At 40.0% G+C, this 15,543-nt stretch overlaps 1 protein-coding gene and 1 long non-coding RNA gene across 3 annotated transcripts; one reads left to right on the top strand and one right to left on the bottom strand.

Moving 5' to 3' along the window:
• Positions 1–466: 466 nt before the first annotated feature.
• On the bottom strand, positions 467–7,462 carry LOC113026352 (COUP transcription factor 2-like). 2 transcript variants are annotated; one of them, XM_026175041.2, is made up of 3 exons: positions 5,964–7,462; positions 4,256–4,780; positions 467–2,226 (listed from the first exon to the last, which is right to left on the bottom strand). In XM_026175041.2, the coding sequence occupies exons 1-3, from the start codon at positions 6,490–6,492 to the stop codon at positions 1,952–1,954; spliced, it is 1,329 nt and encodes a 442-aa protein (XP_026030826.1). In that variant the 5' UTR covers positions 6,493–7,462; the 3' UTR covers positions 467–1,951. The 2 variants fall into 2 exon arrangements, with proteins under 2 accessions (XP_026030826.1, XP_026030835.1); XM_026175050.2 differs by having other exon boundaries at positions 5,994–7,462.
• Positions 7,073–12,003, top strand: LOC113026362 (uncharacterized). Its single transcript, XR_003272908.2, has 3 exons — positions 7,073–7,207; positions 10,697–10,780; positions 11,350–12,003. It is a non-coding gene; the product is annotated as an uncharacterized LOC113026362 (long non-coding RNA).
• The last annotated feature ends 3,540 nt before the right edge of the window (positions 12,004–15,543 follow it).

Raw genomic sequence — 15,543 nt, 5'->3', positions numbered from 1 at the left:
AAAAAAAAAAGCACAGCTACAGGCTACAAGCTGCAAGCTACAAGAAAAGGATGTAACGTGACACTCTTTGTTCCCTCCCTTTAGGTGTTTTCTTAAGTTGTAAAGATGTTAAAACTGAGTGATCAAGCCCAATATAAGATAAGTGCAGGAGAAAAGTTAACTGTTTTCCTGCAGGTTGTTAAATAAGGCAAATGTAAATACAACCTGACATTCACATAAAGCTATCACTGTCAGTGGAAGCAATTAGTTTGATTAAAACGCCCAATTAGTGACAATATTATAGTAAGAAATGGGCTCCAGAACACCAGACAGACTCCACTTGGCTTACGTTTCCTTACTCCATTGCAGTACAAAAAAATCAAAATTATAACGGATGCGCTCCCTTGTGTAAACACACTTGATTCCTGTTGGAAGGTGACAAACATGAACACTGTTGAGCTGAAATGACGAAATAAAGCAAATACACTTTATTTATAAATCTTGAGTTATAATTTAATACGGTACCAATATGTTAACCAATATGCTTTCACAGTACATCAGAGTGGTTGTCAAAAAGAAGTAAACACAAATACACTCACACACACACACACCCACACACACACACATGCACATACACTCTAAATTCAGCAATACCCTGCAGTGGTCTGTTGTGCCATTAAGTGGCCTGGGCTCATTAATGCATGAGTTATACTGAAATAAATTTGTTTCTTGGCCTGGGAAATTAAGAGATTGTAGTTATTATAGACCCAGTGCTCTTAAAATCTCTGAGGAAGTCAGTGTAAAAGTCCAGGAAACATAAATTCATTAGAAGTATTTGGTAATGCATTTGTCCTTAATCTCGTAGTGTCATTCGTGTTCTTCTTACCTGTCACGGGAATATGATTTGGACTTTAACCCCTCTAAATATAAAAAACATTGGATTAAGCTATCCAACAGTCAGCTCACCGCCATGATTAGCCTCTCAGTTCAGATGAGGAAAAAAACAGAAAAGTTGAAGTGTGACAAAAATCCGGGAGAGACAAATTGCTTTGAAATAGGATTTTAAAGAGTTTAACTGGAACATTATGGCAAAAGGGAAATAATCGTATTAGCCAAGAAGTATAACGAAGAAATGACTAACGCTTGGCGCAACCGAACACTGAGCATGAGAAGTGCAGTTCTGAAATGTTTTTGCTGTTCTCATTCTTTGCATGTCAATAAGAAAACCAGAATAAGAAAACAAAGTAACTAAAACAAAGCATCAATCTCACCTTTCTGTCTCTATGCAACCGAGCAAAAAGGTTGAAGTCAGAAGAAGTCGGGTTTCAAACAATCATATTAAATCTTTCTGAAATGTTCCTTTAGTCCAAAGTGCTATGTCTGGAAGGTATGAAAACAACAACAACAACAACAACAAAAAACAGATCAACACAAGACGATCCCTGCAGTTTTCTCACTAGCTGGGGTAAAAATATGTAAAACATAAAAAAAAAGAAAAAGGGAAAAAAAAGAAAACAAAAAGGATCCAAAACATAATTTACAAGCACGATAAATATACACACAGGTCCAATAAATATTGTTTGTTATCCCAAAAACCATAGACTGTGAGAGGTCACCACACTGCAAAAAGATGTCCATCTTAACCAGTCATTTCGTTTACTGACATTAGTTCCCTTTAAACAAGTGAAAATTTCTGCCAGTGCGGTCAGATCATTTCGTCATTGGTAGATTTCCTGCATTTTATGGACCCCTCTAAAAGTGGCATAATGGAAAATAAGGCAGCTAATACCTCCGGTATGATGAAAAAAGCAAATTAAATTACATTTTTACCCTTAAGATACTTTAGAGAATTTAATTCCACTGGCAGTTTTTTCTCTTGTTTAAATCAACAGAGATTTTACTATTTGAAATGACTTGATTTGAAAAGTGGGACCCTTCCTGACCTTAGTAGCACCACAGCAGCTTTTATTCTCTATTGAATAGCCATGTAAGGCCAGTTGAAGCTGCTACCAGAAAGCAGCATGTCCCTTATCAGAGTTTCTATGGGTGTTTTCCCCACCAGACGGACGAAGAAAAGCTGCTCTATGACAGAAGAAGAGACGCTGCGGAGGGAAGGCAAGCGAAGCAGCAGCTTCCCAAACCTGTTAGGCTGGTTGGGATACTGGCTCCTCACATACTCTTCTAAAGCACACTGCGATTTCTCCTGGAGACCCTCCACATGGGCCACATCTGATAGACCACAAGCATCTACAGAGAGAATGTAACACAGAAACAAATAGGCAGAAGAGAAGAGGTCAGGACCAGTGGTTCAACTGGGCATCTGAAAAATACTTCAGTTTCACGTTTATTCAGTGTTAATACAAAATCACCAAAACTCGCGATGGTACAGTCTGAATGTGGAGTTAGATGAAAAGTTACAGTGATCGAAAGTCAAAAAAGCACCAGAAAAAACAAAAATCTGTAGGTATTACTATTTACAGATATTATTTAAATCCCTGGGTAAGACATTAAAGAAGAGGTCAGGGCAGCAGAATGCCAAATATTAGTGGATGCATTTAAATATTTTATTACTTTGTAAACAGATTTGAGTGAACCTCACTAAGATGGTATCAGAACCATCAACCATAAACACAGAACACCCAATAAACTAGTTAGTCAGACATGGTTGGGTAAATGTAGAGGTTTAAAAATGTAAAATTGGATACTGTAAGAGCGCAGTGGCAGGTTGAAAATAAAACATATAGGCAAATAGTTGAGGTTTGTCAATCTGATGCCATCTGGGATCAACAATGGTGCCACTGCTCTCATCCAATCAAAAAAAAAGAATACTCAGGGCCCAGACAAAAGGAAGGAAGCACGGCAAGAGCATTGATTGCTCTGAGTCATTTGCATTTCAACGCACACCAGACTCTTCTGTCTGTACTGTAAAACTGCAGGCCGGCTGGAAACAGGGGTTAAAGCAGGACTGTCCCAGTTTAAAAGGCACGTGCTCACATGTGCTCACATATGCTCACGGGGACTAAAATAGACCAATAGGAAACCTTCTTTGTTTATTTTTTTACTCTGCTGCTACTTGTCCTTTTGAACCCACTCACAATCTAACAACCAAACATCCCTCTGTCATCTAAAAGGCTGTGAAGAAACTGGCATACATTTTGCATTGCAAAGTCAACTAATAGTTCCCATTGCTTTATGAACAGTACAAAAAAAGCTTCTTTATGAAGATATTTTCAAATTTAAAGATGTAAAGAATAAAATGTATTATGCAGTTACATTTACATGCTATGATCGTTTTTAAAACAGTGGCAAGATTTAAATATAAAAATTTTCTTTTTAAAATAAAAAAAAACCCTCTAAATTTTAAGCCTGAAAACAAGTTTTTTTCACTTGAAATTAATATATATATATATATATATATATATATATATATATGTATGTATGTAATAAATCACTCTGCTGAGGCACCTTTTATGTGAAGCAGCAGTGGAATATAGATGCTGTCAAATGTTTAACTCAAACCCATTTGCATAACCTATTCAGGCAGAGTATTTCATATTTTAAGGGCTGTAAGGATTTGATGCCGTTTTAAGACCATCAAACTCACTCACTCACACTTCCTCTTCAGTATTATTTTAATGCAGATAAACTGTTGCTTCAAGATCTGACAACTGTATGAGGTCACTTAAGTTCACTATGAATTCTATCAGAGGTAAAGCAGCTGGCTCAGGTTTAAAGGGAGTACTTTTCTAGAGCAAATCCAACATATATGATTTGTATTCCTTTTTTAATGACCGTTTATAACGATATCAGAGGATCATCAGACTTATGATCATACTAAAATCTGCAAAAGAATTATTTTATATAGATTTTGCTTTTAAGGTGTTTCAGAGTTTTAATACAAATTATTGATTTTTCTTTTTAGCCCCCCTCCCCAACCCCGAACGCACAGTTACCGAGTGTTATGCAAACTATTATGCCACGAGCAATAAAAAAAAATCTGTAAAATTATTTTTATAAGATTTTCTGTCGTTTTTTTGGAAATATTTATTCCTACGTTTTTCGGGCGATTTTTAAGTAACGTTCTCGGTCCGCTCGCATTAATTTTGTTTTCGCTACATTTGGAAAATAATTTATTTAACTAAATTAGGATTTTAATTTTGATAGCGGTTGTTTTCTTCGTGATGGTGGCGGCACAATTCTCCTTAGATTTTAAGCTTGCGTGATTTCGCTAAAATGTCAGCCACAGCGTGTGTGGGGGTGAAAAGGTAAAGTTTACCTGTGGTGAACAGCACGATGGCCTTAATGCAGCTGTACTCCGCCGAATCCACGTGCAGCACCTTCAGCTTCTCCACCTGCTCCTGGAAGACCCGGATGTGGTCCATGAAGGCCACCACCCGGTCAGCAGACATTGGGGATGCGTGGAGACCAGCAGCGGCCAGTAGCGGGGCGGCGTGGACGGGCATGGAGCACTGGGCGGCGTTCAGGACGAACAGTTCGCTCCAGGTGAGGCGAAGAAGGGCCACCTGGTCCGGCACCTGCAGGTCCGGGAAAAAAGGGATGTTGCGGGCCCACTCCACAGCGCTGAAGAGCATCCGAGCCGCCAGCTCGCAGATGTTCTCAATGCCCAGGATGTTGTTGTTCTGCAGGCACTGAGAGCCAAACCTGGAGGTCGGGTAGGGTTCGGCCCGCAGCAGCAGAGAGATGTACCCCGACAGATAGGAGTGGCACTGCAGAGGATCCCCGTTTGTCAGAGCAAACTGGCCGTGATATGACTGGGTTGGTATTCTGCCTCTCTGGACAGCTGGAAGAAAGAAACGGCAGAAATGCCACATCACGCTAGAAGGCGATTAAAACAACGAAGATGACATTTAAAGAACCCTAAAACTAGACATCACGCACGGGACGTCATTTACAACAGCATATGTGAATTAAAACCTCGCGCTTATTTTAGTCAGATTAGGCTGGGATTCCTTTCTAATGTCAGTAGTGAGCTAGCTTATGGTTGGCTGGCTCTTCAGAAGTGGACATGGATAAGTGTTGTGGACAGCTCCTGGAAAGAAATGTCACATTCAGCTCGGTGTTGGGAGATCTAGAGCACAACCTGCAGATAATGGCGTGTGAGATTTTTTTTCCTTTCCCCCCCTCTTTTCTTTTTCTCAGCGTGTTTCTGGGTATTCAGTAGCGTTGCATTTTTTTTTGTTTCAAATGTATAATTGCTCCAGTTCACAGCCCAGATTCCGTTTTCAGTTAATGCTCTCTAATATCATCAAGTGAGTAGGCTTATTGTAACTTAATTATTTATTTTTTGGCTGTGAAATCTCTAATAGCCTAAACTTTAATAAACTTTCACATTTAGACAACAAAGCAGACTCTTAGTAGACTAGTGTAGGCTGCGGTCTGGGCCTAGTGCTTTATATGAAAAGCATGCATAATGAATAAGAGCAGACACACATGGTCCGCACGAGCACATCATTTAAAAATGTATTTTACATTTTTATGGCTACAATTTAAACGAAAAAAAGGCACTGAAACTAAAGTTAAATATATCTACTGCCGAATGTGAACTCCTGACATTTAAAGCTTCTGCAGACTCACACTCACTGGGGATGATGGACATAAAGCGGAAGGGGAGCAACAATAGTGCACCTAACATGCTACAGGATGCTAGCGGGAACATCTGTAATAATTTGTAATATTACACACTGAGGTCTACACAGTATAAAGCTATAGTACCCGAGACAAAATAAATAATTATACACCGCGTATTTTAAAAAAAATATATAGACATTATTAAATGAATAAAATATCCCTAGTGTCAAACAAAGGCAACATGTGGCGATGGTAAGGCTCCTGGGTCCACAAAGAAATATGTAAACATAAGCTAGGCTACACATATGTAGCATCCACACAACTAGATATGGGGCAGACATGCGTTCAAACATAAAAGAGTGCTGCATGTGAAAATGTTATGGATGTGATAGTACCAGTAATAACAGTTTGATGCCAGCGCGTACCTTCTCTCCTCATGCCGACTTTGAGGCATTTCTTGAGGCGACAGTACTGGCACTGGTTGCGGTGGTGCTGGTCTATGGGACAGTTCCTGTTGGCCCTGCAGGTGTAGGTCAGGTTTCTCCTGACGCTGCGTTTAAAGAAGCTCTTACATCCTTCGCATGTGAACTGTCCATAGTGCTTCCCGCTGGATTTATCCCCGCACACGATGCACTCGATCTGCTGGCTCTGCTGTTTGTCCATGGACAAGGAGGAGGAGGAGGAGGAAGAGGAGGTGCTGTTGTTATTGTTGGTGGTGGTCGCGACGGTGTTGCCGGACGGATTGGACGGCGGTGCTCCCTGAGGTGCAGCTGCTGTTTGGGGTATTTCCAGAGAAGGCGCCGGGTTCATGTGTCCCGTCAGCTCTCCGGGCAGAGACAGAGGTGCAACCTGAGACACCGGGGAGGAAAGAGTCCCCTGAGAGTCCCCGACCGCCTCGGTGTTTCTCCACGCTACCATCGCCATTTCGACTTTCTCCAAAACTTTTTTTGCGCCCAACTTCGTTTTTACGCGATAATTAACTCACACGTACTGTCGGCATCAATAGCTAATACACAGTCATGGGAAACTGCGGCATTGTTTGACGAAACGAAATACAATTTCAAATAAAATAAATAAAAGCGAGCTCATAGGATAACGGCAGAAAATTAAAACGAGTTCACAAGTGAAGATTGAGCAGTCACCCAGAAGCAGCTGCTGGCGCGGACAAAATCCAAAAAGACAGCTTCATTCAAACCGTCATAGTGCGCTATAGCATCCACAGAGGGGGGGAAATAAAGACGGAGCCATCCACACACAAACGTTATCCCCAAAATATACAATCTGATCCTTTCTGTTCTGTGTGTCCAGCTTTAAACAGAATGCCGTGCGAGCAGATCCTTCATTAGGGATGGAGTCACGCGACCAGGCTTTCCAGACGCTCCCTGCTCTCCCGATCAGTAAGAAGTTACATTAAAAAGACATCAGGGAGAGAGAGAGAGAGAGAGAGAGAGAGAGAGAGTCAAAGAGGGGGAGTGATGGATGTTGATTTTGACGATGCTTTGCTCCGGGACGGAGGAGGAGAGTGATGCGCCCGCACGTCACCGGCTGTGAATCGGTGACGCGGGTTTGGGGCGGAGTTAACGCGTGGAGAAGCTGGTCTCGGAGCAGCAGTGCGGGGGTTCAGCTGACTTTAAAGAGGGTAAGAGTTCACATCCTCCCTGTTATGTTTTCTGCTTTCCCTCCTTGTCCAATCGCTCGCTCTCGCTCTCTCTCTCTCTCTCTCTCTCTCTCTCTCTCTCTCTCTCTCTATCTCTCTCTCTCTCTCTCTCTCATGTGTGCGCACACGAACGGATTTTTTCTGTTTGTTTTTTTTATTTTGTTTTTTGCACTATGACTACTTACTTGCCGTGAATCGGTCAAACCACAGTTTGCATCATATCACCCATAATGTATATTATGAGTACTCATGTTATACTGGTACATAAAGAGACTGCTTCTGCCCGCGAAGACCCCGAAGGGGCCAATTCAGATTCTAAATGCAGTTATTTGATGCCACCTAGTGTCGTCAGTAAATTACGCAGAAAAATTCCCTTTTTTAGATCCACTTCACTCACAAAAAGAGATAGATTTTATACATTTCTTTTATAAACAATACATTTAATGCACCTCTCCTCTGCCCTGTCTTAGCTGCAGTCACTTTGTGGACTTTGTAATCACGTAATCATCCACTCACACCAAATGACTAATCAGATAAGAAGACATTTTTAGAAATTACTAAAACCTTTTCTTTTTTTCTTTCTTTCTTTCTTGAGAGAGAACGTTTACAAGTTAGTTTATGTATGGGTGAGATACATATTGGACTTTTAGCTTTCATCAGTAAACTTGCAGATTTACTGTAAAAAGATTGTTGTGAAATGCTCAGTATAAACACACAAAAATTATTATTTTAGCACAGGCTGTAAAATCTATTCTAAATATAAATTAAACAAACCGAATAAATAAACTGATGTTATCCCTCCTCAAATAGCAATAATACAAAGATATATGGGAATTAAATATATACAAGAAAACCAGTGGCTACATGTCTAGCTGAAGAGATGACACCTTCACATGCGCCTCTGCCCTTTCTGTCTCTCATGTTCATGATCTATTGAATTTCACTCAGAGCAGCTGCATTGGCGCATACGCTACTTGATATCCATAAAGCTACTGCATTTTTCAGAGTAGATTTGGTGACTTTGATTATGGTATTAAACTCAGTGTTGCTGTGTGTCTCCATACAGTGGCATTGTTTGATTTTGGTGTATTTACGTGTAGCACAACCATTCTTTTCATTTGTTGTGGATTTCTCAAATGGAATCAGTCTGATGTCCATGGATGTCTTTGATGGCAAGTCAGTGCCATGTAAAAATGTCTGTATGGCCATTTCACTGTTGACTCATGCTCCATGAGTCCTGAGGCTGAGTGTGCTGTCACGTTCTTCCAGACGGCCAGAGCTGCAGTCATCCAGCGACTGCTCGCACACAAAACAAGCCTTGCCCCGCCTGCTAACAAAACACACGGCTGATGTCCAATACCAATCAGCAGTGGAAGGTCAAGGCTAAAGTGTTTACCACACTGAATGTGGATGATGCATTCCTTCACACTGTTTATTTCACTGACCTCTCCCCTCCCCCGCTCTCCCTCATGATGGGTCCGGTTAATATTAATCACAGATTTAGGAGTTTACAGATGATAAATCCCTCCTGTTTTTGGTGATCTGGTGCCCTTTATGACTTATCACCAGTGGGGGAGCTGAAAGCGAGCTAATTGGAAACAAAATGAGGGAGAGTTTGGCCAGGAGAGACCTGCTGTGTGGGCAAAACCACCAGGATATGACTGTTTGCAGTGCAGTGGGAGGCAGCTCTGGCTTCCTGCTCAGAAATCTGCAGAATGTTTCTAATGCAAGCTTGATGTCACTTTACTGAAAATTTGCTCTTATAATTCTGAACATGACAAACATTGGTCAAGCTAAAATCTGAAAAAAATATAGTGTGAAGGTGGTTGATGAGTTTATATGACATGAGAAAACTACGTTCAGCAGGTAATATGATGAAGCGTATTGTCAAGGAATTACTTGACCAAAAGAGCTTTTAGAAAAGCACACATTATAGTCTTCTAGGAATATCCGGTAGTATTCTCAGCTTTGGCAGTGAATGGGTGTGGTGTAAAGTCATTACGGTAACAAGATTAATGGTTGTGAGCTAAAAGTGCACGGTAGCCTTTCAGATCCTGCAGTGGATGTCTTCTGTTTGTGTTTTAGCAGTGACTGTGTGTAAGTGTGCAGATTCCGAAATGTCATGACCTGACCCAGAGGCCATGATGTAGAAACAAACCATTGCAAATCAAATTGTCCAATTTACCTGCAAAATAACAACTCAATATCTGAACTGTACCCACAGCAAAGTGAAATGTGTAGTGTCTGGATGTGGTTGGGCGAGGCAAAATACATCAATATTTTAAAAAAATAATCAGAATAAAATAAAAACAAAGGGATTGTGCATGTGGAGAAAAGGTTATGGTCAGCATATAACCAGTCCTAAGTTCAAAAGTGAAATATACATGAGCATTAGCATGATTTCTGGAAAAGAAAGAAACATTTGCCATTTTGTGAGCGGAAAGCAAATTAATTATTACATCTAGCTTCTACCAGTTATTTAATTATGTGGAATAAATGTGCATCCACTTTTATTTCAAAGGATAGTCCCTATATCCCTGTGATATTTCGATTGTTTAAATACTAATGAAGAATTAATCACAGTTTGTGTCTAACCAGATTTTTCTGAAAAGAAACCTAATCCAGTTACACAAGTTTCAACCTTATATTTATCAAACTTATCAACAACCTAGAATTTTATATCTGATAACTTACTTACAATCTTGCAAAATAAGCTCAATGTGCTTTTGTTAAAAAAAAACAATTAACACCAAAAAATCACAGTAAGCTCCGGAGAATACAGAGAATATGATCCCCGTGACTCTTCTGACTGCAATTGTGTGGGAAGTGTCTAAAGTGCAAGCCTGTCACAATTAGTTTGCTTTAAATTTTATTTTTGAGAATACATCCAACTTTTCTGACACACAGAACAACTTCATCTTGAATAAAATTTCTAGAGTTTTTAACCTGAATACAGTGGGAATCAAGTTTCTGTGAATAAGCAGATGTACACTAGACATTTACTGAATTTTACATGTTAAATTAAACTATAATAAGAAGTGTTAACAACAAAGTTTTACTTATTAAAACAAGACATTTAAAAAATGAGCAAAAGTTGATTTTCATGCATTTTACAGTTAAAGAACAAGGAAGTTTCTGCTACAGATTGTTGAACCGGAGCAACAATTAATATTAAAATCAGTATCTTACATTATCATTTATAGCAATTGTAATTTTTACAGTAACTAGTGACTAAAACCTTTTCATGTTTATGTCTCTGGTAATAGATGCTGGACAGTAAAGAGAGCCTGTAGATTGTCACCCTGCTGTGAACCTTGGCAGCCACTGAAACAAAGCTGGTACCTCTTAGGCTCTTTAGCCGGTTCACATCCTGGTCAGAGAGCAACAATAGTTAGTGAGTTAGATTAACACGGCACAGCCTTTGCTTCACCTGTGACCGCTGAACCATCTCTCACCTTTTATTAACCCCAGACAGCTGACCTCTGACTCCTTCAGGCCAACTGCAGAATTCTTCATGAGGTGGATTTCACGCTTGAGAGACACATTGTGCTACAGGTCAGTGTGCAGTTATAACACACCGCTAACGCTCGTCTCACTCATGAACAGATTCATCCTGGCGAAATGTTGGGATCCTCATTAGGAATTGTACAAAATCCTACTTAACCTTTGACCTCACTCAGACTAGCACTCATTATCTCGTATGAGATTAACCCACATTGCTTTGTAAATGATAGAATCAACTCAACTCAGCTTTGAACTGTAAACAGTTTTGAAACTGATCAAATAAGATAACATTTTAAACAAGACATATGCTTTAGTCAAACCTTTTAATGTGGACTGCACACATTTCTGACCTGTTTATGCATAAGAGAACTAAAGATGACTGTATTATTATTGTAACATTTTGCAGTATTTTAATATTTAAGTGCAAAATTTGAGGCATATTTGCTGGTAGCCTTTCAGTTGATGCTGATAGAGGTCTTTCGAATGAAAGGATCGCATAATTAGTTTGACAGGTTTGTTTATGCCATTACAAAATATTTTTATTGTCCAGTCTCTAAAGTCATGGATAATGAGGGCAATAACATGATGAGTTTCTTACATTGTTGTGTTTTGTTTTTCAGGTGTTAAGGCCAAATAAATTCCCAGGGGGGCGCTGTGCACACCTTACCGTCCGGGTGGAGGCACTAAGTGGTTAATTAAGTGGAATGGAAGAGGATAAAGACATAATTCAAACTTTACTTTAAGATAATATACTTAAGTGTGATTTTTTTGTGCATTTTTATTATTATTTGTGCATCTTAGATTTTTCTTTAGCCTAATTTAGCAAATCATATCACATTCAGTTCATGGGTTAATCAGTGGCAGTCTGAAAGGGCTGCCACTTGTGGTTAACAGTGCTTTTAGTTACCTTAGGACATAGGATTGCTTTCGTTTGTTTATTAACAGCTTTGTTTAAAAGTTTGGTACTGATCTTGAGGAAGACTTTACCAGAGGTGAGGTTCAGCTCAACTTAGAAGTGATTCATTTATAGAGCTTGATCTAGTTCTGGATCTACACATTTCTGAGATGCTCCTTTAGCAATGTGATCAAATTGCGCATTTTATGTAATTTCGTCACAAAGAGAAATACGCCCCCCAATTTTTTAAAAATTATTTTAAATGAAAACATAAGAAACTAATACAGATCTAAATGTCTTTCTGATCCAGAAGATCATTTAGCCTCAATGAAGATTCAGTTAAATCTTTAATGTTGATGAATAAACACCTTGGTCTGCACTTTATCTCTCTTGTGTCTCGTGCTTTAAGTCAAACTCTGCTTACCATTTTATAAATTCAAATTTATCTACTTTTACTTTTTTACTTCTGACTTTATTTACCCCATAGTTTTATATGCACAAGTCAACGTTATATACAGTTAAAATTGTGACTGACCATAACAGTGTCGTCAGTAATCTTTTAGTCAGTTTACATCAGAAAACATCTGTGTTAATGAGTAATTACTATAGTTTTTAACTGTAATGTACAAGAAGCTGAATCACAGTAACTAACAATAAATAGTGAAGTTAAGAATACAAATATATAGAGAGCAATATTTATGATTAACATAACAAACAATGCAAAAAATATTACAGGTGTGATTTTATTATTATTATTATTATTATTATTATTTATCAGGAAATGAAGAGTTTCAAACACACTCACTTTTCATGACAGGCTTTTTTTTTTTCAACATGGCATCAAAGAATTAGTTGAGTGTTTTAACAGCTGTCATGTGGCTGGCCATGTGTCATTTATGCTGGTGGTTTTTCTTGCCCTAGTTAGTGAGATGCAGTGATATTCTTAAAATGCAGCTGTGAGGCAGGCTGGGAGGATTTGCTGTCTCTAGGAAGTTTCTTTGTGCTTGATCAGTTGATCTGTGGCCACTGCGGGGAGGTAATGCTGGGATGTTTTGATGTACTGGATGCTACATTCGTTCAGACGGCAGTGTGAAGGCCAGAAGGGACATGGACAGTTGGGGGCTAAGTGTGAATGAGACAGAAATTTAAAGAAACCAAAGAGTCTTTCTTGGTACTTTCCAAGGTCAGGTGGCATACATGACTATAATTCAGAGAGACTGTGCTTTTGCATCTGTCTGCATCGAAGGAAAAGTTATCGAAAGCAGGCTGAAAGTGTAGTCCTTTAGAAAAAAGGCATTATGTATTGAAAATTGGATAAAGTATAATGTTGTTTTTTTTTAAATTGGCACTTGAATTGTGAAATGGTGAGATTTTGCAACCACTTTTTTCTCCACCACCCACTTAGCACTGACTTGCTTCTACATTTTCGCAGCTCAAACACACCAGACACAAACCCTCCCTCTCACTTTTCTACCAGAAGACCAAATGTCATTCACAGCAAAGACATTTCTTTTGTCCTTCACAGCACCACATTTCCTCAGACTGAGAACACTGTCCGGTATTTTGATTGATCATGTATTTGTATCTATTCATAGAGGCCAGATTCATCATTCCAATTTGTCAAGTTGCTGGTGTGCCAAGTTAATTATGTGCAGGAAAGCCAGAAAAAAGAGGACAGCCTCCTGTTTAGACTCATCTGAGGTTTCCCTACCTCACCTCGTCTCCAAACGAGCAGCCAAAGCTTCACTGGGCTGCTGGAGCTGTTTGGCACCATGGGTAATTAGTGTGATGAATGCTTTAGTGGAACAAATAGTGGCAGTCGGCTGTCTCGCTCATCGTGTGGCTGTGCTGTCATAGCTCTGGGGCTGCGAGCTCATCAGGGTAATGGATGATTCTGCAACAGAGCCATCCCTCAAACAACAGCGCCACCACTGAGCAGGAAACGGGCCTCTTTTTTTAGTCGACAAAAAAAAACCTTGAGTCTTGAAGGTATATGGATGTCAAGTGCTTTTTAGAAGGTTACCAACAACCAGTAACAGTTAAATCTGGAAAAATGAAATTGAAGTATCTCGTGAGGTATAATTGGGTGAAATGTAAAAGAATAGCCCAGTGCATTATTCTAAATATGCATTTTTTCTCTCTAAATAGGGCTAAATATATGGATATTCAAACATCTTACTAATCCTCTGTGGGATTCTGTCCTATGCCTGGGCTGTAGAGCTGTCGCCGTTGAAATGATGGATCACATTATTAGATTAGGGGAAAGCAAGGACGGGCTACAACTGGATTTGCAATTCAGAGTCTCTTTTGTATATGGACCTTTTCTGCATCAAAGGAATGGCCCTAATTGGGCCTCTGTCATTGAGTCAGAGATTGTTTTTTAACAATGCAGGAAACCTTGCAATAAATCAGGTCAGCTGTCTGAGCCACGTCACTGGACAAGGCATTAGTCAGATATGCAGAATGTTCTCTTTGCATACAATGTAAAAAGAATTCATCATCATTTACGAGCACAGTTGCAAGCCCACATCTCCTAATTCTTCCAACAAACGAAGGACATATGGTGATTTTTGTCTCTTGGATGAACCCCAGGGCAGAGGCAGCCTTGAAGGTCTGGCTCTGTGTGCTGTCATTTGAGTACCAGCTAATGGCTTATGCTTACTCTGTGCTTTGACTTTTCAACCCACTGTGACAGAGAATAATATGATTCACATAAGGGTGAATTCTCAACCATGTCATCCATGTAGCGGAAGCTGCCGCAGACAGGTAATCCATAGCTGTATCAGGGAAAAAAACACCAGTTCACTGAATTGTTTCGATGGCAGCCAGACCCAAGGCTAACAGAGCATGAGAGACAGGCGAGGTCGTGGAAAGGTTATTTTTTAGGTTCAGGAGGTGAGACTTTGGGGACGTGGACACGTCAGTCTTGCAGAGTCCGCGGGTCAATGTGAAGACAAGTGGAAGACACATTTCTCTGTCAGCACGCAGAGAGCCCGCACGGGTTCAGGCTTTTGTCGTGAAGTCCCAAGTCATTGAGTCAATAGCCAAGGAACATGACACAACCTCTCACAGTCACACGGCATCAAGCGGAACAGGGAATGGCATGCTTTCCATTTCACTGCACCGTGGCCCTGGCGAGACCTCGTCTGCACTCGAGAAACAGGAGAGCTCTCAGCCCAGGCTCTCGCATAAAAGCAACGCAGCAACCTGGCCCCGAACACGTACCTGGCTCGCTCACAGCAGCAGTACAAGATGATTCACCGGTCAATCCATAACCCCGGCTATTATCTCCACTGGCTGCTGTAGCGCGGCGAGATGCCTGTGGATAACCAGAGGGCTTGGATGAAAGGAAATTAGATCATGGCAAAGCACCAGCACATTTCGATTAAACTGATGTCAGGATTTATCTTCTTCCGTCAGTGCATTTAGATGGGAAAAGAAAATGTAACCTTTAACCCCGGCTGATCAAGCACTGACCGAGTGAATAGCCCTTTATCACAAGAATAGCGTTACATGCAATGTAACAAACTACATCATTTTGTCTGCGTGTGAGAAGAGTGAATAAAAAAATACATATCTTGTATGCTGCATCATTATCTAGTGCTGCCTTTAGCAGCATTCTATTTGTGACATTTAAACAATACAAACGTGTTCTCTTCACAGGCTGCATGTTTATAGAGCATTGCTTATTTTTCATCCAATTAACAGTGCTAAAAAAAAATCACTTCTATGTTTTTAATCATAATATGATAAATTAGATTTATCATGGGCCAGGCTGGAAACCAGCACCACAACAATGCTCAATCTTTAGGCCACTGCTGTAGCATCATAGCAATGTGGCTCTTTCTGTTTCAGTAACCATATTTAGTTTACACATGGATAAATCTACCACTGCTTTTGTTCAAAAGGAATTCCTCAA

The sequence above is a fragment of the Astatotilapia calliptera genome, chromosome 1 (assembly GCF_964374335.1).
Source record: "Astatotilapia calliptera chromosome 1, fAstCal68.1, whole genome shotgun sequence".
Classification (NCBI taxonomy): domain Eukaryota; kingdom Metazoa; phylum Chordata; class Actinopteri; order Cichliformes; family Cichlidae; genus Astatotilapia; species Astatotilapia calliptera.
This window is presented reverse-complemented; position numbering and strand designations above follow the sequence as displayed.

Excerpts from the sequence above, each read along its gene's own strand:
- LOC113026352 (XM_026175041.2), bottom strand. The coding sequence starts at position 6,492 with ATGGCGATGGTAGCGTGGAGAAACACCGAGGCGGTCGGGGACTCTCAG. Across the intron at positions 4,781-5,963 it reads GCATCAAACTGTTATTACTG|CTGTCCAGAGAGGCAGAATA; the intron begins GTACTATCACAT and ends TCTTTCTTCCAG. Across the intron at positions 2,227-4,255 it reads CATCGTGCTGTTCACCACAG|ATGCTTGTGGTCTATCAGAT; the intron begins GTAAACTTTACC and ends TTCTCTCTGTAG.